The following is a 25,597-nucleotide window of genomic DNA, read 5'->3' as shown; positions in this document are numbered from 1 at the left end:
CGTGTGGGGATGAAAATCCCCCCGATAAGGGGACCCCTCCTCTCTCATCGAAATAATATTTTACTGTTCGAAGAAAAGAGATTTGATTCATGTTACGCAAGGATCAGAGCCTTCTCTTAGTTAATATTCTTGGCCAACAGCATTCTCGCTGGGTGCCGTTATACAAAGCGATCTTAGCACTAAGATGATCGTAGCTACGTACCCTAACACAGACTTACGACTGTCGTGGGGCTAAGATTGTTTTGTACAGTGGTAAATAACAGCGAGTTCTCACCTTATGTTCAGGTCCAACGGTGACAGTGAACAGACAGGTGTTTCTACGAAGCTGGCTGGGCCACGATAAGGATGGTAACTCTCAAGCGACTTCGGTCTGTATGTCGACCCGCTGCCCAAGTCACAAGGAACCCTGTCGGAATGAGTGCTTGTGTTGATAGGCAAGCTGGTGATTCCCGGATACAACATTTTTAAAGGGATGGGTGGGTTATGTGATCAAGTTGCACTAACTGAGATAGGCGTTATGTGAATACGTAGTCAGCAGAAAGAGAGCATACATTTCATGTGGGTGTTTGTGATTTGGGTCCAAAGATCAGCCTTTTTACTGAGCGGTAACTCAAATTTTTCCAATATAAACATCCGCTCTATTTTAAGTGTGAAATAAATAATAATGACAAACAGCTTTCTTTGGTCATATATTCTGCAAGAAAAGGGCACACATTTTTCAGTGCATAGTGGTGACGTGGCCACCCGTACCTACATTGTGAATAGTGGTGCCGTAGACTGGGACATCCATGCCTACACGGTGAATAGTGGTGCCGTAGACTGGGCCACCCATGCCTACACGGTGAATAGTGGTGCCGTAGACTGGGCTACTCGTGCCTACACGGTCAATATTGGTACCGTAGACAGGGCCACCCGTGCCTACACAGTGAATAGTGGTGCAATAGACGGGACCACCCGTGCCTACACAGTGAATAGTGGTGGCATAGACGGGGCCACCCGTGCCTACACAGTGAATAGTGGTGCCATAGAATGGGCCACTCGTACCTACACGGTGAATAATGGTCCCATAGACTGGGCCACCCGTGCCTACACAGTAAATAGTGGTGCCGTAGACTGGGCCACCCGTACCTACACGGTGTATAGTGGTGCCGTAGACTGGGCCACCCGTACCTACACAGTGAAAAGTGGTGACATAGACTCGGCCACCCGTACCTACACAGTGAATAGTGGTGCCATAGAAGGGGCCACCCGTACCTACACAGTGAATAGTGGTGCAATAGAAGGGGCCACCCGTGCCTACACAGTGAATAGTGGTGGTATAGACGGGGCCACCCGTGCCTACACAGTGAATAGTGGTGGTATAGACGGGGCCACCCGTGCCTACACAGTGAATAGTGGTGGTATAGACAGAGGGCCACCCGTGCCTACACAGTGAATAGTGGTGGTATAGACGGGGCCACTCGTACCTACACGGTGAATATTGGTGCCGTAGACTGGGCCACCCGTGCCTACACGGTGTATAATGGCCCATGTGGGGAATAGAGCCTAAGTGTTCCGCGTGACGAGCCAACGCTTTAACCACTAGGCTACCTCATCGCCCCTTCAAAATAACAAACCACTGGCAAGAAAAGAAAACAGTTTAATATACATGTATAGTTACACCAGTCAAGTTCACTGACAAAGTGAAAATATTGATATTCCAGTCATCTGGACATGCTTCCAACAGAACATCTTGCTCCCAGCAACGCCCGGCTCTTCCAGGCAAAATAAGTCTGAAGTATCATGACAAGGATTCACAATTATAGTCTGTTTGCAGTGAAAACGTGCTGATGAATTTCACTCTAAACAAAAAGGTAAATCAAATAAAGTGAAATTAAGATTGCAAATCCTCATAATTTTACCTTGCCAATTGAACATTCAAATCTCAGAATGTTATTCAACTTAGGATAAAAGTTGTTTAACAAACGATCATAGTTTCAAATCGCTATTATTGGTTTGTATTACAAGGGGGTATGCACTTTAAATGAAACACCGAGAACAAGTAGGGTTGGTGTAAGTTAACGCTCATCACGTACCGCACGTGCATTTGTTTCACTGTTCCATCTACTGCCCTCACCCCCTTGTAATACAAACCAATAATAGCGATTTCAATCTATGATCGTTTGTTAAACAACTTTTATCCTCAGTTTATAAAAAATTCTGAGATTTAAATGTTCATTTGGCAAGGTAAAATTATGAGGATTCGCAAACTTTTTTGTTTAAAATGAATTCATCGGTACGTTTTCACTGCAAACAGACCATAGACATGCAAACTTTAAGCATAAAACAGTTCATATTGCTTCACAAGTACCATACACACTTGTACCAACATGTGGAATGTTGAAAATCAATTTCTCTACCATATATTTCCACACATATTTGCTATTTGAAAAGCTATAAATTAATAGACTTCAACTTGGAGGATTTGAATCCATAATCTCAGTGAGGCAACTCGAATTGTGGAACCTGAGACGACTGGGCCACCCGTGCCCCTGACTGTAATCACAATACAAACACAATACGAAATTGTGTAATGCCTTAAAGCATGGTTTCCATGCAGACTAGAGTGAGTGAGTGAATTAGCATTATCTCTATACAGCATTTCAAGTACGCCACAGAGTGGCCTGAAATTAGAGTAAGTAAGTGAGTGTGTATGGTTTTAGCAATATTCCGGCAAAGTCACGACAGAGGACACCAAAAATGGGCTTCACACTCTACACTCATGAGGGGAATCGAACCGGGTCTTCGGCGTGACGAGAGGACGCTTTAAATATTCAGACCAGACGATCTGGTGATTTATATAAAGGGCAACGTTCACGCTATCAATCACGTCACTGATGATGGCCACTTGTTTGGTCGCATCTAACAACCGCCATACATGTAAGCGGTTGCCATATCTACCGGGCTGGTATTTCTATAAACCTACACTAACCCATGAGGTTCTCGCGATCTCAAATTAACTGCCCATGATGTGCCTGACGCATAGGCAAAAAGAAAGTCCTAAAAATTTTGTAAGGGAAAGTCCATTAGAAGTGGCTTAGGTTTATTTAGGTTTCAAGGCCATACGAGTTACCGCCCTTGCCCCTTCTCCTAATCTCGACGTTTGACTGGTCGGCAAAATGGCAACGCGATCAAGGGCGGATCTGTCCATGAGCTAGCAGTGGCGGATCCAGATGGGGGGTTCAGGGGGTTCGAACACACACACCCACACCCTGAAAATGACTTAAGATCACATTGAAGAAATTTTTTTTGCGTTGGCGGAGCCAATGGGGTGGGGTGGTGTGTGTGTTGGGGGGTTTTCGGATGGGTTTTTTTTTTTTTGGAACCCCCTGAACCCCCTCCTTTCATGGCTGGCATTCAGAAGCATTCGTCCCTGTGGACATTTTTAAAAATTTAATGATTTGAAAACACGTTTCTCGTAGGCGGCTTTAGGAATGTCAAATTTAAAAAAAAACCAAAACATCTGTAAGCTTATTACTGTTACTGATAATTATAATATAGCAATTCAAATGAGTGAGTTGGGTTTCACGCTGTTCTTAGCAATATGCCAGCAATATCACAGTGGGGGTCACCAGTAACGGGCTCCACACATTGTACCCATGTGGGGAATCGAACCCAGGACTTGGTCATGGCGAGCGAATGCTTTAACCACTTGGCTACCCGCCGCCCCTCTATCAATTCAATTGTGTAAAGATTCCTCAGACCACAGGCAAACTGTAGCGCAAACAGGGTTGCGCAACAAAGAGAAAATGAACAGTCTTCGCTTCGCTCGCATATACGAAGACTGGTCATTTTCTCTTTGTTGCGCAACCCTGTTTGCGCTACAGTTTGCCTGTGCTCAGACTGACTATCCGTTGGTTGGGTTTTAACAATGGCCATGATGACTCTTGCAACCTTGATTTCTCCCTTAAAAATACAATCTTCTGAAAATTTGTAATACAGTTCACTTATTGACATTTGATGTCGCAGTGTGAAATACTCATCACATATTTGGTGGTATATGTTAGTCAGCATGGTGATGATGGACATACATAACAATTGTTGAAATGTTACTTTCTATTAGTGTTGGGATTTGGTTAAAATCTCATAATTGATGATTGGTTCATTACCACCGATCAATCATCGAAAATAATTGGTTGGCGTCATTTATGAAATTTGTTAATGCACAAAAAATAAGGAAAAAAACATGCAGTTATTTTTGTGTTTTTTTGGCAAAATTTCACATCTTTAAAGGATGACTAGTATGTTAGGAACATAAATTTCTTGGGGTCTTTAAGATAAATTCAATCATGAGCTTGTAGTGCTTATGAAATGTAACAGACAAAACCAATCTTGTGAAAAACATTGTTGATGAAAACAAGTGTTCCAGAATTGTTTGTGTTCGATTATGAGAAAACATGATCGATTGCTTGATTGCTTAGTCACTGTGACCAATCTTCGATTATTTCAATTAATCGGATCACCACTACTTTCTATGAAATCTGGATATGCATTGCGATATACAATAATGCTTCAAGCAAAGTGATACAGTCCTCCAACTTTGTGTAACATTTTGCCATGACCCTACATACAAATAATATCCGGCCATTTCATTCCAAATACCCTTGTTATGCGTTTTTGGAGGCTTAAAAACACCCGTGTCTTTCTCCCTCAGACTGCTGACTGAAAATGTATTGTGCCTGAAATGATATAATATAATTATTGTCTGAACGTAAATTTCATTATTTGAAAAACATATATAAACCAGTGTTAATTTTAATGCACTCCTCCAACCCGTACCCACCCATACTTGTGAGGATCCTTTGGCAAACCACATAATTTAGACATACTTTTTGTGACTCAATCCCAAACTAGAAAAACACTGATAATAAATTACAAGTCCCTGAATACTCAATGTCAATGTTTAGTTTTAAAAAAAATGAAATGTATCGCTGTATGCATACAGGGTATCAAACCCATGATTATGTCTTTTTTTAAACACTGCATCATATAATGTCAAAGTCTGTGACCTCTGCAGTATATCTTTTATCCTTAAAGGTAGCCATTGAGTGACACCCCAAAGCTGAAGACCTGAATATAATGGAGTGAGTGAGTGAGTGAGTGAGTGAGTGAGTGAGTGAGTTAAGTATTACACAGCAATATTCCAGATATATGGTGGGGTCTGTAAATAATCAAGTCTGGACCAGACAACCCAGTGATCAACAGCATGACCATCGATCTGCGCAATTGGGAACCGATGACATGTGTCAACCAAGTCAGCGAGCCTGACCACCCGATCCCGTTAGTCGCCTCTTACGACAAGCATGGGTTACTGAAGATCAATATTCTAACCCGGATCTTCACGGGTTGAAATATAATGGAAATGCTGTTCTGCACATGACATGGGTTACAAGTACAAGCCATGTATAACCAGGGACAGAACTGAACAGAAGTCTGTAGATTCAGGAATCATGAAAATAGACAAACTGTGGTTGCTATCTCCCCAAATCTAGATATTTTACAAAGACACAACAGCATACAATTCTGAATAGATTAGTGCTGGACAGAAAAACTCTGGGAGCTTCACACAAAACCAGAAACACTTAGTCCAGATATCACTGGATAACAGTTGTTTTAACAATTGGTCCAACTCTTGGCCCAATAATCCCTACACAACACGTGGCCCAATAATCCCTACCCAACACTTGGCCCAATAATCCCTACCCAACACTTGGCCCAATAATCCCTACCCAACACTTGGCCCAATAATCCCTACCCAACACTTGGCCCAATAATCCCTACCCAACACTTGGCCCAATAATCCCTAGCCAACACTTGGCCCAATAATCCCTACCAACACTTATTGGCCCAATAATCCCTACACAACACTTGGCCCAATAATCCCTACCCAACACTTGGCCCAATAATCCTACCCAACACTTGGCCCAATAATCCCTACACAACTCTTGGCCCAATAATCCCTACCCAACACTTGGCCCAATAATCCCTACCCAACACTTGGCCCAATAATCCTAATCCCAAACACTTGGCCCAATAATCCCTACACAACACGTTGGCCCAATAATCCCTACCCAACACTTGGCCCAATAATCCTACCCAACACTTGGCCCAATAATCCCTACCCAACACTTGGCCCAATAATCCCTACCCAACACTTGGCCCAATAATCCCTACCCAACACTTGGCCCAATAATCCCTACCCAACACTTGGCCCAATAATCCCTACACAACTCTTGGCCCAATAATCCCTACCCAACACTTGGGTCCCAAATAATCCCTACCAACACTTGGCCCAATAATCCCTACCCAACACTTGGCCCAATAATCCCTACCCAACACTTGGCCCAATAATCCCTACACAACTCTTGGCCCAATAATCCCTACCCAACACTTGGCCCAATAATCCCTACCCAACACTTGGCCCAATAATCCCTACCCAACACTTGGCCCAATAATCCCTACCCAACACTTGGCCCAATAATCCCTACCCAACACTTGGCCCAATAATCCCTACCCAACACTTGGCCCAATAATCCCTACCCAACACTTGGCCCAATAATCCCTACACAACAATTGGCCCAATAATCCCTACACAACAATTGGCCCAATAATCCCTACACAACACTCGATCCAACTATCACCAGACAATTGGCTGTTCAGGCATCACTTGATATCACCAAGATATCACTAAATAACAACTTATCAGTCTATCACCAGATAGCACTTGGTCCAACTATTTTCACATAACACTTAATCAAAGTATGTCTTGATAACACATGGTCCAACTATGTCTTGATAACACATGGTCCAACTATGTCTTGATAACACATGGTCCAACTATGTCTACATAACAGATGGTCCAGCTATGTCTGGATAACAGATGGTCCAACTATGTCTACATAACAGATGGTCTAACTATGTCTACATAACACATGGTCCAACTATGTCTACATGACAGATGGTCCAGCTATGTCTACATAACACATGGTCCAACTATGTCTTGATAACACATGGTCCAACTATGTCTACATAACAGATGGTCCAGCTATGTCTACATAACAGATGGTCCAGCTATGTCTACATAACACATGGTCCAACTATGTCTTGATAACACATGGTCCAACTATGTCTACATAACAGATGGTCCAGCTATGTCTACATAACAGATGGTCTAACTATGTCTACATAACACATGGTCCAACTATGTCTTGATAACACATGGTCCAACTATGTCTACATAACAGATGGTCCAGCTATGTCCGGATAACACATGGTCCAACTATGTCTTGATAACACATGGTCAAACTATGTCTACATAACACATGGTCTAACTATGTCTTGATAACACATGGTCCAACTATGTCTACATAACACATGGTCCAGCTATGTCTACATAACACATGGTCTAACTATGTCTTGATAACACATGGTCCAACTATGTCTACATAACACATGGTCCAACTATGTCTTGATAACACATGGTCCAACTATGTCTACATAACAGATGGTCCAGCTATGTCTTGATAACAGATGGTCCAGCTATGTCTTGATAACACATGGTCCAGCTATGTCTACATAACACATGGTCCAACTATGTCTTGATAACACATGGTCCAACTATGTCTACATAACAGATGGTCCAGCTATGTCTACATAACACATGGTCTAACTATGTCTGGATAACACATGGTCCAACTATGTCTGGATAACAGATGGTCCAGCTATGTCTACATAACAGATGGTCTAACTATGTCTGGAAAACACATGGTCCAACTATGTCTACATAACAGATGGTCCAGCTATGTCTACATAACAGATGGTCTAACTATGTCTGGATAACACATGGTCCAACTATGTCTACATAACAGATGGTCCAGCTATGTCCGGATAACACATGGACCAACTATCACCAGACAACACATGGACCAACCATCTCAAGTTATCACTTGGTCCAAACATCTCTAAATAACACCTGGTCCAAATACCTCAAGTTATCACATGGTTCCACCATGTCAAGATAACATTTGGTTCAACTATCTCAAGTTATCACTATCACCAGTTATCAGTTCATCAAACTATTTCTATATAACACTTGGTCCAATTATCAGCAGATAACAAATTATTCAATCATCACTAGATATCACCAAGTAAGCACCAGATAACACTTGATCCAAAGAGTGTCGAACTCTTGGTCCAGCTTTCACTAGATATCACTTGGTCCACCTATCACAAATGATCCAGGCTTGATAATACAGTTGATTCAAACACCCCCAGATATCAAAAGGTCCAAATACACCCAGACAACATTTTGTCTATATACACCCTCGCAAGACTTGTTCCATATACACCCTCACAACACTTTTCCAATTATCTCAGAATATCCTCTCAAAATGTTGAGTCTGGGCCACTGGTTTATTCGGCATCGGTTGTGGAATCGGACCCTTGCGTCTCGGCGGTGCCAGATACTCAAACATTGACGTTGTATGCCGCGACAACATCGGCATCAGATCCGCTGGCATCGGGTCCATCCAGAAGAAATCGTGATTCAGAGACGTATCACTGTCAATCCTCTTTGACGGGTCAAGGGTCAAAAGTTTATCCAAAAGGTCAAGGGCATATTGATCCTTCACATACGACTTCAACCTCTCCTTTACCTTCCGTTTCTGACTTTTTGGTAGCTCCAGTTTATCGTACAGTTCGAGCTTCTCAACACCTGGCCAGACTTCTGGAGAGATCGAGCCACATAGCTGAGTAATCAGCAACAGTTGATGCTGCTCTGTGTTTCCCTGCATGATCGGACTCCGAGTCCACATCTCCGCCATGATGCACCCGGCCCCCCACATATCAATAGCTGGCCCATAGTTCCTCTCCCCCAGCAGGAGTTCCGGGGGCCGGTACCACAGTGTCACCACCCTGTTGGTGTACCGGTTTGGCTGGCCTGGTTTTGTGGCGCTGAAGGCTCTGGCAAGTCCGAAGTCGGTCAGCTTCAAGATGCCGGTTTTAGTGATGAGGATGTTGGCTGCCTTCATGTCGCGGTGGAGGATCTTGTTGCTGTGGATGAAGTAGAGGCCGTTGAGGAGCTGCTGCATGACCTTCTTGACCTCCCCCAGGGTGAACTTGACATTGGCATTGCTCAACAAGCCAGCAAGGTCGTGTTCACAGAACTCGAATACAAGGTAGAATGTGCTCTTGAATCTGTTGTAGGGGGATACTGGAACAAAAACAAATTTATTGCCCTTTTCAAATTTAATTTGTAACTTTGTTTTATGCCGTTTTACTAATAATCCAGCAATATCGCGCGGGGGACACCAGAAATTGGCTTCACACATTGTACCCATGTGGGGAATCGAACCCAGGTCTTTGAAAGCAAACGCTTTAACCACTAGACTACCCCACAGCCCCTGTACCAAATGAACAAATAAAATCAAATGTCTGTCAGTAAAATCTGAAGAGGCTGCAAATTTTTTGACAAGATCCTAATAATGCTTCAGAGGTGAGGTGAGGTGAAATTGGGTTTAACGTCGCGCTGGAGAATATTTCGCTCATATGACGACGTGCATGCATGTGTATGTGTATGTGCGGCTGCTTGTACTAGCCCAGATTTAAGCTGGTTTTATAGTGCTAGCCCACTGAGATACTATGCCGCAGTGAAGCATGAATACCCCACTCAGACACATTATACTGACTCCGAGCCGAACAGTCCTTGATGTACCGAGCGCCAGGCAGGGACCAACAAGTACCATATTATAACGTCTTTTGGTATGACACGGCCAGGGATCGAACCCGCGACCTTCCGCTCTCTGGGCGGACGCTCTAACAACTACACCACGGAGGCGGTAATGCTTCAGAGACAGAAAGATATTTATTTTGGCAAGTCCACAACTCTATCAACACCATCTGATTCTCTGCTCAGTGATCATGATCAATGGATCTGTGTCCATTTGATGTACATTCTCAGTTCCCAAGGGAAGATACATCCTAAGCTGTATGTGTTACTTTACCTTCATGTGAGATACTTTAATTTCATTAGTCAATGACGCTTTAACAAGGAGGGTGACAACAGGAAAAAATATTACCCGCTGCCACGGTAACCGTCAATCTCTCTGCAGAGAAGCTGTATCGCTAACAATCATAATATGACGCATGCAGTGCATGGAGTTCGAAAACTGTTCGAACAACTGTTTTTGAGTTCACTCTGTACAGATTTATTTTACCGACTTTCACTGCTTTATTTAAGCTATTTTATACATTGAGTGGTTTGCACACTCAATTTAAACATAATTAACCTTTTTTATAGCAGTTTTATGCTTGTCAGAATATGTTTCACTGATTTTAAAAATCCAATTGAGAGGCAGACGCCATTTTGTTTACATGACGATGTCATGTAGTCGGTAGCGATCTTTAACATAAAATAAAATGATATTTTTTACATTTAACATGGCAGCAAGATAAATACGTTGTATGCTTCTCCCTCGGGTAATACGGTATGATGTACACCTTTTTGTACCAGTGTCATCCCTACCGGCTAGGGTGACACTGCTACAAAGATGTGTACATCAGACCATATTACCCTCAAGAGAAGCATACAACTTATAGCATGCATACCCAGTGTTTGCCCTTAACCCTGAAAAGCTGCAGGCTCTAAGGACCCAGACCCGTAAGATGATCAGAATGTGTAGGCCCTATGTTTTAATATGGAAATAATGCTCTTATTCATTGGGGATGAAAAAGCTGTCGGCCATAAGGAATTGCTGAAAACAAAAATTGTGGGTCCGAGTGGTTTTCAATCAGGTTCAGGCCAAAGGACCGACATTAATTTTGAATGCTGTGACTACCCATTCACTACCAGGTGATCCAAAGCATAAGTCACTTGCCTAAGATAACAACATCATATACAGGAATGAATTTGTATCAGTTGTGCCTGAAGACATGCTCCAAGTTATTCAGGTGTGCTCACTGGTGCTGTAGTGTATCAAGAACACTTTGATCAGACTTCCCACCTGGCAGGGGTGGAAATAACTTTAAAATTGCTAGTGTACTCCGGAACAGTGGCACATGTAAAATCACTTGCCCTGATAATTTTTACACTATACCGGCCGTTTTCTTGTTGATTTTTTAAATAAACAACATAATTAATATTGGAAAGTCAACTGGACACCAGTACAGTGTGATATACAAATTTGCTTGCCCGACAGAAAAAAAACACTGGACTCGGACGTCGGTCAATGGGTTATTTCCACCCCTGCCTAGTGTATGGCTTTTCACTACAAACTACACAAAACACTATATTTGTCTCCTGTATTTTATTGAGATTGATAACATCCTATTCAGTCTGAATCCCAAGGCACATTTTCAAACATCAAGCTGTGGAGCTATTTCGGTTCTACTAAATCAGAATCACTTTCTCGCTGAGCCAGTGCGTATGTAAACATCTGAAGAGATAGCGACCGGCGACAGCTGTGATTGGATGAAATAGTGAAAGATGTCTACGCTTTTTAAAAGCACATCCATCCAGTAAAACTGACCACAATTTTAAGTATTTAATGCAGTCATTTTTATCACCATGAGTTGTGCTTATGTCTGTGCAGATATTTTCAAGATGGTGACATTAGTGCGGAACAGGGGTTGATGTGTTCAGTTTCCTGTGCTTGGAGACTTGGCAGGACAATTTAGCCGGAAATTGTGTTTTTATTGTAGTTTAAAGGCCAGACTGTACCCATGTGTACATGGAATGGCTGTTGATAGCCTGGATAATTAAAAAAAATTACGTTACTATAGAAGTCTATGGGAAAACATTTGGTGTTGTGTAACCTGTAGATCTATTATCAATACCAGTAACTAGAGTTATCTCCCTTAGACTATCAGCTGGTTCCAGTGAATGTTTGTTCTTATTTTAGAAGTTTGCACATTAGCTTTTGTATCGGAGAGGTTTACCACCTGTTGAAACAAACACAAATTAATACCCCAAGCCAATTCTGAACACACACCAGTACTCTAGCATGAATACAATCCCCACAGGACCCATTGAAGATCCGGGTTAGAATTGGTCTTCAGTAACCGGTGCTTGTTGTAAGAGCCTTCTGCGGGGATCGGGGTCAGACTCCCTGACTGGGTTGACATATGTCCTTGTATCCCAATTATGTAGACAGATGCTCATACAGTTAATCACTGGATTGTCTGCATTGTGTGACATAGTTTCCAAATTCTGCCTATCCAGTCGGGCTAGCTATGCCTGAAAGTTACTAGCCCACAAAATAATTCTGAAGCCCAAAATCTGAATGTAGAAATTAAGCAAAAGATTACAAAAGGTAAAATACCATCAAAACAAACGACCCCATGAAAATTCACTAGTCAGTCGGGCCAGTGATTTACTGGCCCAACTGGATTTTTACAAGCCATGGGCTGGCCGGGCCAGTGGCTATTTTGCACTGATGCTCTGGGCCATACTTGATTATTTACATGTAGCGGGAGTATTGGCAAGTGCAGCATTAACCAACCAACCAACCAACCAACCAATCAGCCATTCCCCACAGTGCACTGGACTTCACCTGTTTTATAAAATTTTTTAAAATCGGAGTTTGTTTCAGGTTAAGACCAATCCATATTTTAGAAATTATCTGGTGCCATTCTGTTTTTTGATTTCAGCTTCACATGTCTTTTGTACAGAAATGTAAGCGGGTAAATATCTGCAGTACCCATGCCAACGCCTTGACACCGTTAAGCCCTACGCCATGATATTGCTGGAATATTGCTACAAAGCAGTCTAAATCCATACTCACACTCACTCAAAAGACTGACTGAGGTGAGTGAGAATGGCGAAGGTTAGTTTTACGCCACACTCAGCAACATTCCAGCTGTGTGGCGACGGTCTGTAAATAATCGAGTCTGGACCAGACAATCCAGTGATCAACAAAGACTGACTGAGGGGTTTTACGCCACTTTTAGCAATATTCTAAGAATATCACGGCGGAGGACACCAGAAATGGGTACACATTGTATCCATGAGGGGAATCGAACCCAGGCCTTCGGCGTGATGAGCGAACGCTTTAACCACTAGGCTACTCCACCGCCCTCTCTCCCTCAAAGAGCAAAAAAACGACTATTATACTGCGTCCTTTGATTGGTAAATCAAGTTTAATGACCCACCAATGTGACTGTCACATTAGTTAGAAAGTATTGGTTTGGTTTGCTGTTTTACACTGCACTCAGCAATATTACGGCAATATCAGGGTGGGCTGTAAATAACAGAGTCTGGACCAGACAACCCAGTGATCAACATCATGAGCATCCAGTAGGAAAGTACTTGTTCAGTATTCCACTGAGGCAGTATAACAAGATTAACTGAATGTGCATGGTAGCAAAACACCATGAACTGTAAATGTGGCGTGAAGAATTCCACTGGGCATTATATACAGAAATATCAACAAAATCATCTTTGAGGGAATTCGCTTGACATTTCGAGGGCAACCCAAGAGTTTGAAACTGTCTGGCGCTGTTTCCACATAATTATTGTGGAGGGCTGAGGCTGGCTGGTTGGTTGGTTGTTGTTTAGCTGGTTGGTTTGTTTACGCCGCGGACTCAGCAATATTCCAGCTATATGGCGGCAGTCTGTAAATAATTGAGCCTGACCAAGACAATCCAGTGATCAGCAGCATAAAAATTGATCTATGCATTTGAATATGAATTGACAAAGTGTCAACGAAGTCAGCGAGAGCCTGACCACCGATCCTGTTATGAGTACAGCCTCTTTTCGACAAGCATCGTTGCTGAAGACCAGTTCTAACCACAATTTTCACGGGTTACATTCTGAATGAAATGCTGAAATCCAAGAGTTTCGGAGTTGGAGGGAGCTAAGGTAATGGGTACAGTTTTGAAATCCGGTTGTGCAGCAATGCAACTATAGATTAACATATTTAAATAGTCTGCACTGATCCAAATATAACACTACAAGTACAGAGTGTGTTCAGCTCTGATGGACTGTTGGTTGAGCAGGGATTTACAGGACGCGAATTCCTGCGTCCTATACGTATAAAAATTGACAGTGGATGCAACAAAATTCATAAGCGCGTCCACAGGGACTCAGAAAAAGTCCAAACACTTTTTGTAAAAATTCCAATCAAGTGACAATAAGTTATCACTGAGCTTGCTACTAGCTGGGTTTGGTATTATTTGCAATTTAATTACTGTAACAATGTGATGATCATGATACACAATACAGTAACAGTATTAATGATAATATTTAAGTGTCTGGGACCCTATTTTGTTGTCCAGGACCCCTGAAAATTAACAGCATGAGTCACTAGGGACCCTCAAATACAGGTATCAAGGTAAATCCCTGCTTGAGAATTTGTTTTGTTTGTCTTTTTGCATGTATCTTTAACACTGCATTATTTCTGCTCAATGGCGGAGACCTGGAAACATTATAATCAGGCTCAGCAATCAGGTGACTGATATCATGAGCATCAACTCATCGCGGTCTTGGTTTTAAATGTGAGCTACCAATTCACTAAGCCCTGAGCCATGTTGTTTTGACCAGAATGGGTTGTGGGGACTTATCACATGTTTGTGGATTTATGGCGATGCGATGAGATGTGTACCTTTTTGTCCTGCAGATCTCAATTGGGTTGGCGACATTCTCATTCTTCAGAAGTTGCAGGATTTTGATTTCTCGGATAGCTGTGATCGGGAACTGAAACACAGAGAAATGAGAGAGTGAGTGAGTTTAGTTTTTTGTGATGCTTTGAGTGAGGGAGTTAAAATTTTAAAGTCACATTGGCAGTATTTCAACCATATTATGACAGTGAGTGTTGTATACTATTCACAATTTGCTAAGGATCAAATCATTGATTCAACAATGAAAACTATGATGTTGGATGATGTGATGGATCCGAGGTTTCATCTTGTGGATCCCATACCTGCCTATTGACGAGGTGTTGTGTACTTGTCAATGATTTCGTTCCATGATTTGCAAAATGGTTGATTGGTGCCCTGAAAACCATTTTTATGGTTACTCATGTATCAAGTGCATATGGTTAAGCTTAAAAGTGGCTGTTTTTCCTAAAGATGTGTTACCATATCATTATTTATCCAGATTTAAATGGATACAATTTCAAATTATAAATCTACGTTTGAGTAAAGATGTGAATTTTGTGATCCTTATCAAAGTGTGAGTAGTATTTATAAATAATAAGCTCAGAGCAATATAAATATCTGTCAATGAAGGTCTGTGATGCTTTGAACATTTCCTCATATTACAGTGTGGTAAGCGTGAAGTGAGGTAAAATCTGGTTTAACGTTGCCTTAAAGATCGTAGTGACAAGCATGCATGTGTTTTGTCTTTGTGAACCTAATTAGGATTAAAGCTAGTTTTAAAGTACAAGACGACTCAGGCGCTTCATGCTAAAACTTAACAAGAAGAACAAAGTCATCAAAATCCCCACTGCAATGGCAAAATACTCTTCATGAATATGTCTCACGAGGTTATGATTATGTCAAATGTTTTGGTGTATATAGAAAAGTGGAAGGAGAGTATTGAAAGGTTTTAAAATAAAGAAAGGAGCACTACCACCAGTTTCAGTCTTAGTCAAACTTGTTTGGCATGGAAATGCAAAGATATTTTATTAAAAATCCAAAACTACCAAAAGGCACCAGTAGACCACCAGACCAATCTATGTGCCAAGTTTGGTGAAAAGAAATAGTGAATGGTTTTAGAGTTCTGCTCTGGAAAGAGCACTATCACCAATTTCAGTCAATATCAAACTTGTTGCCTTGGAAACATAAAAATATTTCATTCAGAAATCCAAAACTACCAAAGGCACAAGTACACCACCAGATGTATGTATGTGCCAAGTTTGGTGAAGAAACATTGAGCGGTTTTAGAGTTCTGCTCGAGGAAAAGAGCACTACCACCAATTTCGCTCAAAGTCAACTTTGTTTGCCATGGAAACGCATAAAAAATATCATGATCAAATCCACAAACTACCTAAAGGCACAAGTACACCACCAGACCAATCTATGTGTCAAGGTTAGTGAAGAAATATTGAATGGTTTAGAGTTCTGCTCCAGAAAAGAACACTACCACCAATTTCAACAAAGAAGTCAAACTTGTTGCCATGGAAGCATAAAAATATCATGATCAGAAATCCACAACTACCTAAAGGTACAGCGAGAGTACACCACCAGGGCCTATCTATATATTGCCCGCGTTGGGTGAAGAAATATTGAATAGTTTTAAAGTTCTGCTCCGGGAAAGGCACCAACTCAATTTCAGTCAAAAGTCAAACTTGTTGCCATGGAAAGCGCCAAAAATATGCACAGGCCTTTTACCGCACGACGCCTGCGACGGGCGGAGTGCATTTTAATAACCCTGCAAAGCGCATTGCGGGGGATAACAAAATGCATTGCGAGGGGGATAGCCCAATCTGTCATCTAATACCAATACCATTCAGATATTCTCTTGTCAACTCATTGTCCGAATCACAGGCAATGCAGCAACAAAGCAGCATTGTTTAACATTTTCTGTATGACAGGGACAGGGATGAAACCACCAATCTTCTGCTCAAAGGCTAATGCTCTACCCACTAGACCACTGTTTTGTTGTTTTAACGCCACACTCAGCAGTATTCTGGCTATAACTAGTGGAGTCTGGACCAGACAATCCAGTGATTAACACCATTAAAGCATCAATCTATGCAATTGAGATCGCGATGACATGAGAATCAACCAAGTCAGCAAGAATGACACCGTGATCCAGTTAGTCGACTCTTACAACAAGCATGGGTTGCGAGGAAGACCAATTATAACACTTTCGGATCTTCACGGGTTGCATTCTGAATGAAATGCTCAGAAATGTCAAGAGTTTCAAATGATTATAAGCGCCTCCACTCTTTTTAGATTTTCCATCAGCACTTTCTTCCTTGGCCACAAATCGTTTAGATCTTTTTTTTGTCCTTGGCTTTTTAAAAAACCTCACTGAAAAGTAAAATAAAAAGTTAAACATGACTGAATAGAGAGTGAAGGTTAATGTATGTGGCTTTCCCATCTTTTTAAGGTACCCACATTCACAGCTGGGTGGACTGTGACACATAGTCACCGTGCCGTCCATGTTTAATGCTGCGTTGCTGTACCCACAGCTATGTGTTTGCACGTACTCATGTGGCCACCATCATGGTCGTTTACCAACAAAATTAATGGTTTCTTTAAAGTGCACAGGGTTGTGTACTGTACACTAGGGTTGTGACAACACTGAAAGAGTCTGCACACAAAGTTGACTCCAAAGTTGACACCGGTCACACACCCGGCTTTAGTTTTGGGTTGCAGAATATGGACTTGTCCCCTGTTTAGAAGTGCAGATGCGTTTCTGTCTTTTGCTTTGTTTAGGGTACATTTCTCTATACTGGCACGCACCTGGATACACACATCTGTTGTGCCTGTGTTGACACCGACCCCTTCAATACACATTGACACATTTTCTGTGGACACTGACTGATTGTCAATAAAAATTATGATGATTGTATTTTAAATTTCGTAATTACAGAGTTGAATATGTTCAAATCAAATTATTTAAATGTCCTTAAAAGCTTTCCAGGTAAATCACTGAATGTTCTAATTTTCTCATTATATTCGGCACCAACTTATTACCATTAATATCTAGGAATGTTGGTCACAGAAATCTGATGAAGAACAATTAAAGTGATAAAATATAAGTCTACCTTTCACCATCTGTTTAGTTTCATTCATGACATTCAGTCTAAAAAAAGAAAGTTTATCACAGAAAAGATATTTTACCCGAATGTACCTTGTCAATTTTTTCGCAAGTTTTCATATATTTTGTTTCATCTTCGCAATAGGGAATACTAAGTCCTCATGTTGCTCATTTGTATGAAAGCCGTCATAAGTATTTCGTGTTTGACAGCTCACACCGGCGCTCTATGGCCATGCGCTTCGGGTCTTACGTAGACGAAGTTTGACTCGCTTACAACAAATTAAAATCAATAAACATGTTGCTTGAACCAGTCCTGCGAAAGGCTGAAGAATCAACACACAAAAATATGCATTATATTGAGTTAAAATTCATGCTACTGTTGGTCGACTAAATCGTCAGTTGAGATGTTGTTTGTTATTGTCAATGTTTCTCGGCGTGAGTGGGGGTGGTGTCAAAAAAATACTTCAGACTAATTACACGTACATTACATTTTTTCAGAATGACAAAGGAAACAAAGAAAACTTTTGCGCAAAGAAATAATCACAACAACAAATTATTGTGACTTTATTAAATTAGCTAAACCAAACAAACAAATTAACAATAGAGTAACAAAATTACTCTATAAAGTAACAATAGAATAGTCATTTTGTAAAATGCGATTACCTCCCCTATTTACTGAATTTAATAAACACACGAAGAACCACGTGGGTACTGTTTCCCCACTGCTGAGGTTAACTGTCCAAATATTTCCGCACATTTCAAGTTTGAATTAAAAGTGCACTGAACAACTAACAATACATCCGATTTCTTTAGATTTACACCAAATATGATATTCTATGAACATCGTTTAAAAATATGATAAATATTTTCTGTTCAGTTTGTTCAGAAACCCATAAGTCCCACAAACTTTAAGAACATTATTACAAAGAGACGAAGGTGGACACCCCACCGGGCGCTTAATATTATCATTTGAAATAGTCAAACAGGCAGCACACACAAGCCCACAAACTTTTTCAGAACGATTATTACAAAGGATACGTGGTGAGTGAGTGAGTGAGTGGATGGTGGTAGAGTGGAGTGCGAGTGAGTGTGAGTGGTGGTCATGGTGAGTGGAGTGGTGAGTGTGGTGGTGGTGACACACAAAGGTGAGTGAGTGTGAGTGAGTGAGTGAGTGAGTGAGTCAGTGAGTCAGTGGTGAGTGAGTGAGTGAAGGTGGGGAGATGAGTCAGTAAGTAAAGACGAACTAATGAAAGCAAAACCAAACGATCCCTAGATAGGGGATCGGATCTTTTAGGAAATTTGTGTGTACCGAAAGCCGTTATTGTTTTAAAACACCACTATAATGTAGATGTTCACAATACAACCTATAATTATATATAGGACCTCTATTTAAATTCTAATTATCCGGCGAACATATTTGTTTCAAAACGTAGGAGATGCATGGCTAAAATAAATCTTTTAAGTTTTAGTCTTTAAATCAAGAGTTTTAAGTTTTCGCCATGTCTATGGCTTTTACACCGAGGTCCATCCATTGTACAAGCATGCTACGGTTCAAGGCATAATCGAAAACGATGCTTTTAATCAGCTTTGTAGACCAACATCTAGTCTCTCTGAAATGAACATATTTAACAGAAAATACCGTTTTTTGAAAATAATAAGTACCAAGGGACTGGGGAGACTGGAAATCTAGACCGGCCACATTTTCTAGACTTGCTTGGGCTTTCTTGGATATATTTGTTTCAGGTTCAGTATGACATACCAAGTACTTTGGAACAAGGTATATATACAGCCTAACGAAAATTACTGTCCACCGAACCTGATCTTGCTTAATGTCCATTTTGACAGTAAAGAGTGATTAGCAAGATTCAGGAAAAGCATGATAAGCGGACCTCGCCTTTGGGAAATGTCTCCATAGCATCTTAAGTACACTGTCGTCAGGCTCCCCATTGTTCCCGGTGCCCTTGGTTTGGTGCCTCCTGATTTCTTGGCGCAGATGAGGAGTGTGCCCGGCTGTCCACTGGTCCACGGTTCTTCTGACACTCTGGGAGCTACGAAAGGCTGCAGTGTTGGGAAGTCTGCAGCCTGTCTCTGAATCCATGAACCCAATTATTTTCCCTAATGCCCAGCACTGCCTGTAATGCAAATGCCGCAAATGAAGCAAGTCTAGATTTCACTGGGGCTCCTTTTCAAAGTTAAATGAATTATGTGTTTCTACCAACATTATCTGTTATTCATAGACTAAGCATTAGTATGGGGTATCTATAGATTCTCAAAAAACGTTATTGCTGGGTCCAACAAAGCAGCGCTTCACTGAAAAAGAGATTACATTGGCTGCCTGGGCCACAGATCCTCGTGTCTTTGAGGGTAGAGTGGAATTTAGTTATTAAGCATACAAAGTATGGTTGCGAAGCCTTAATGGTTAAAGGGGGTTAGTTCGGCATGCAGAAGTCCTTGGTTCGATTCACCCACGCGGGTTCCAGGAAGGATGGTCAATGGTAACTCCCGACGCGGTAGGTGGGTGGCTTTACGCCGCTTTTAGCACTATTCCAGCAATGTCAACGCGGGGGACACAGAAATGGAAGCTTCACGGTACCCACGTGGGTTTGTGAGGCTTGAAAATTAAAATAAGATGAGATGACCCCCACTCGAAATGCTTCACAAGGCCTAGATTTTCCGAAGCTCTCTTGGCGCTAAGATAGTGTAAGTTAATGTTAATGTATGGCACTTACGACTATCTTGAAACTAAGAAAAAAAATCAATGGAGCCAATACAATAAATCATGATTTTTTGTACTGTGAAGCATTTCGACTCAGAAGTCATCTCCACTGCTTTCATTTTTTAAAATCCTCACAAAAACCACGAGGAGCCTGTGGCCCTGGGCTGCGTGTGGAAGGGCTCAGAGCTGATGAGCCCCCAAAACAGACTGAGTCAGGACCACCCGTACGCCTTCTGTACTCGATATATTTTATCTAATTTATAAATAACGTAATCCCCAGGGTTAGGTTGTTAATTTGGTGATAAGATCTCCTTCACAGCTTGCACAGTCACGCCCGCGTCCCAGATAGATAAGCCGACGGAACCGACCACCCACGTCACAGAATTACTTCGGCGTAATTTTTGTAAGTAAATGTATATTGCGCAAAGCATTGCCATACGCGAAAATCATATATCGAAAACGATATCGAATCATAGAATGTTTGACCATTCCATGTTTCATCGGTGGTCCTCCAAACTTCGTAATGAAGCCAGGTGTGATAAGCCCGGATTAGCCAGACCCTCTTGGGTCTGATGACCCATCAAAACGTAGTTTTACTCATTTGATCTCTTATCTGTGTTAACATGATTATGCAAATCTATAAATGTAAGCTTCTTCATGACAAGGTTACTTACTGGGTTATAAGTTAAAACGCCTTCTGGGATCGAAGATTCGTATGAAATGGTCTGATATCGACTGTTCTGTCAGATTTGGCCAATGATCACATTAGAAAAATAGAGGGTGCATAAAGTTCAGAAACATCACTGGAGTAATGTTTGTAGATTGCGAGGTGAGTGGTGAGCTGGTAAGTGAGTGGATGACAGGGTTTAGTTCTATTTCAGACTTATCACGTCGGGGAGGGGTTTGGGGGTAGCCTAGTGGTTACAGCGTTCGCTGAAGACCGGGTTCGATACCCCACATGGGTACAATGTGTGAAGCCCATTTCTGGTGTCCCCTGTCGTGATATTGCTGAAATATTGCTAAAAGCGGCGTAAAGCCAAATTCACTCACTCGGGAGTTACCATTTGACCATCCTTCCTGAACCCGCGTGGAGAATCAGACCAAGGACTTCTGCATGACAAACTAACCCTTAACCATAAGGCTAACAAACCATACTTTGTATGCTTAATAACTAAATGCTTTTCAGTTTGTGTCGTTGTTCAACCAACTGTATTTGTAGAATAATACAAACCTTAGATCTTACATTGGACAGGTTTGCCGATTATTGATATGATAGTTTTCGTTGCAGAGTATTTTGCAACCACAATGGCAAGATCAGGTAATCATATTTCCATTATCTATCATATTTTTCTTCAGCAGCGAATTAATTGCGGTTGTTACTCCATCTGTTACGACTGTCAGTAATATCGTCAATCAATGTTGATTGTGAACAAAGTAATAACCAGGGAACCAAATCAATGGGAAAGTCAGAGTTCGATCCTGATATAATCTGGGGTCCCTCAAATCACAATACAATCCTTACCCCTCACCCATATGACTGACAATGTATATGTCAAATATACTATCCAAAAAGAAACGCATAGACGTTTGTATTTTAAAAATAAATTGATTACCTATTGTGTTCAAACAATCGTCAAAATATGTAACAAAAAGTGTTGATAACATGATTTTACACAATTGCACAAGTAGAAAATCGACTTTACCTTGAAAATGTTGCTTTTGATGAGATTTCTTACAAAAGATTAAAAAGGCATCACCACAACGCAACAGAAATCACCTTCCAGTTGAAATTGTGCAGCAAAGAGGATGCACTGTGTGGCTATAAACATCCAGATTACTTTCCGGAAATCGGCATTCGTTTTTAAGGAGTTTCAAGGTCAAACCACTACGCCACGTCTTGAAGCGGCGACACCGAACATCGCCAGTGAAAGAATACACCCTGGAGATTACGAATCTTCTGTTGCCAGGCGTCTGAATGTTAGTCTGAGCACAATATCACGGCTTGCAGCTCGTTACAACCAAAACAGGTATAACAAAAGACCGTCCCTGTACTACATTTGCGAGATCGTACTGCCACGGGTGAGAGCACAGCAGCCAGGGTGCCTGGACTTGGGAGGATATCCGGTCAAACTGTACGGAACAGGTTGAGAGAGAGATTGAGTGAGACCCAGGAGATCCGACGTCGGGCCCGTGCTACGTCGTCACCATGGCGCTCAGCGTCCCGTTATATAAAAATATCAACTTGGTTGTATTTTCCTTCTTCTAAACTGATGCAAACGTTAATGTACTAAAGTATTTGTGGACGAGTTATACATGTTTGAAAATACAATATTTTCGCAAAAAGATTTCCTGGGCTATGCGTTCCTTTTTTTTTGAATAGTATATAATCCATTTTGTGAAAACCTGTTAAAAATTCAATATCAGTGAAATGTAATCTTTATGTTTATTTGACATTATGCAACTCCAACATATAGAGACTATACTTGGTTTAGACCATTTTTCCTTTGTTAATGCAAATATAAATTGCCTGTTGATATCAAAAAAGATGTTTTCTTCAGCAAATCTGTAAAAATCTGGGCTTTTTTCCAGAATTCAACTATAGCGCTCCATTTACGGTTACTGAAGAAATGAAGGAATCATTTGATGAAAAGGCTATGTCCTTATAAGGTAGGTTGTAATTTTGGAATAAAGACAAAGGAATCCCAAGATGTAACATCTGAATAGATTGGTTGAGTGCTTCAGGGCACATAACTCTCGCCACCGTTTGCATACAACGAATGAGAAATTATCCTTTTGTCGTTAGTGAACACATTTATATGTGCAATTCTGAGGTGACAGTATTTTAAAATGGCACCAGCATATGTTACTGAACCCATACCAGGAAAATCCAGCCATTCTTCAGTTTATGTGTGTAGCGGAATGACATTTTTCAGATTTCACCCCTCGAATAAAGAATCTTCGAGCTCAAAACCAATTTTCTTACAATATCAAAGAAAATCAAATGTATTACGAGACTTCGACATGTCAAAGATATTCTTGGTTATGGTTTTACAACTGTAAGCTTGTACATGATGTATGTACTTTCGTCATGGTTTTACACATTTTAAGCTTGTCTATTATGTTTTTAATCCACGATTTACGCATGATCAAGGTTGTAGGCCTGTATGCTTGTACACGTTTCTGATCACAATTGTAGACCTATAGAGAGAGTGAGTGCAATCTGGTCAATGATATCTGTGAACATGATTGTCACATGTAGTCCGTCCATGACGTTAATCTTATTATCGTTACAATGTAAGCCTGCCAGAATCAGAATCCGCGATTAGGCCAGGAGCATTAGACATGACATTGGGAAAAACTAGTAGAAATAGCTGAATTGTTCAGGAAAGCTTCAGAACATCATTTGCCATGTACAAGATACAAGTTCTGCAAATCTCTACCTTGTGGCATTTTTCAAAATGGCCGCCAATTTTCAAGATGGCCGCCAAAATCATTAAAATGATTATACAAACAGATGTTGGAAATAATTATGCCGTGTGATATATCAAATGAAAGTTCATCTCACAGGGATTCCAAATATATACAGATATCATGCCTTGTGGTCATGTCCGTTTGATCTCAGTTTTACAGATGTAAACCTTTCCATGATGTTTTGTCATACTTTCAAACATGTATGCCATTCCACAGTCGTTGGAGCATGTTTTACAGGGCCTGTTGGAGAAGGACGAACTACAGAAAATAAAATCAGCATTGGAAGAGAGTGAAGAAATCCAAGGAAACTCCTTTATTGTGAGTTTTTAAAGTCGTGTATTTCAGTTTTATTTCTCTAGAACGTGACAAATGCCATATCAATACGGTTCACACATAAAAGGGAGGTACCATTCGGTTGTAGTATGTGTTTAATGTTCCCCAGGGGCTGAGAATGTAACTACTGATTGTAATGTAGATTGAATGCAGACTGACCCATTGTCTGAAATAATGATACTCTATGAGCAAAGCAAAGGGATACCCGGAAGGATGGGCTGTAGTATGTGTTTAATGTCCCCAGGAGCTGAGGAATGTAATTAATGAGATACAAAACTTGTGAGTCCCCTTTAACCCAACGAAACAGAACACAGACAAGTCTATAATATTCAATCTTATATTGAAAAAACATTAACACAAAGGTTACAATGAATGACAATTACAGCATTTCCAAAACAACACAATTGGAGTCACAAATCTAAAATAATTGGGTCTAAAATGTAAAATATTGTACCACCAGAGTTTTGATATTTCCTGCAAAAAGATGCACTGATTGAAGGTTGTTGACCGTGGCTGTTGAAGTTCAATGTAGACTGAGGCCAGATGAGCAGTTGGTCTTGAAGGGGTGATGTGCTTAGACCAGATGAGCGTAATGCAAAGCAATGCAGTCCCTCATCTAACATAACCATCTTTATGTGCCTATTATATAGTTCTGGACAATTCTAGCGAAAACTTACCCGTAAAGAAAGTCAGGGTTAGAATTGATCTTCAATGGCTCATGCTTTGTCAGCTGAGGCGATTGTACTGGATCGGGTGCTCAGGCTCCGCTGGCTTAGATGACACATGTCATCGGTTCCCAAATGTGCAGATCGATGCTCATGCTGTTGATTACTGGATTGTCGGGTCCAGACTCCCGATTATTTACAGATCGCCGCCATATATCACGGAATGTTGTTGAGTGCGGCGTAAAAGAGCTAAAACCTAACTCACTCACTCACTCACTCTTGTAGGTCACAGAAAGGGACGAGTGGTGCGAATGCTCCAAACAGTAGATCTGAGACCTGCCTCAGGAAGACACGAGTGGTCAGAGATGATTCCGTCACCAGGTTTACACGAGCAATGGAGGAGTTATCACTTCCCGGAATACATCTTTGGGTAATAACGTGCGTTTTGCGGAAGATTTCATAGGCATAATATCCTTTGGAGGTGTAACGGTCTGATGTACTTTATCTCACAGACCTGATGACAATGAAGGAGAAAAAGCCGAGGTAACAATCTGGTGTCAACCCGGAAATGACGTCACAGGAATGCTGTCTCGAAGTCAAAGAGTTGCGGGAACCTCCGCCGAAGTAAGAAACTTCGGAACAGTAGAATTTATTCTAAATATTGGCATT

At 41.2% G+C, this 25,597-nt stretch overlaps 1 protein-coding gene and 1 long non-coding RNA gene across 2 annotated transcripts in view; both read right to left on the bottom strand.

Moving 5' to 3' along the window:
• Window positions 1-1,623: 1,623 nt before the first annotated feature.
• Window positions 1,624-3,294, bottom strand: LOC124264194. The gene is made up of 2 exons (XR_006895074.1): window positions 2,288-3,294; window positions 1,624-1,772 (listed from the first exon to the last, which is right to left on the bottom strand). It is a non-coding gene; the product is annotated as an uncharacterized LOC124264194 (long non-coding RNA).
• A 4,940-nt stretch (window positions 3,295-8,234) lies between these two features.
• LOC124264185 (cyclin-dependent kinase 9-like) overlaps window positions 8,235-25,597 on the bottom strand; it is a 29,901-nt gene continuing 12,538 nt past the window's right edge. The window contains exons 5-7 of the mRNA XM_046698926.1: window positions 14,637-14,728; window positions 10,562-10,578; window positions 8,235-9,250 (exon numbers count right to left, since the gene is read on the bottom strand). Coding sequence (XP_046554882.1) covers window positions 8,412-9,250; window positions 10,562-10,578; window positions 14,637-14,728 — 948 coding nt within the window. The 3' untranslated portion in view covers window positions 8,235-8,411. The remainder of the gene's footprint in view (window positions 9,251-10,561; window positions 10,579-14,636; window positions 14,729-25,597) is intronic.

This window comes from Haliotis rubra, unplaced genomic scaffold (assembly GCF_003918875.1).
Source record: "Haliotis rubra isolate DU_JTF1 unplaced genomic scaffold, ASM391887v1 Scf912, whole genome shotgun sequence".
Classification (NCBI taxonomy): domain Eukaryota; kingdom Metazoa; phylum Mollusca; class Gastropoda; order Lepetellida; family Haliotidae; genus Haliotis; species Haliotis rubra.
This window is presented reverse-complemented; position numbering and strand designations above follow the sequence as displayed.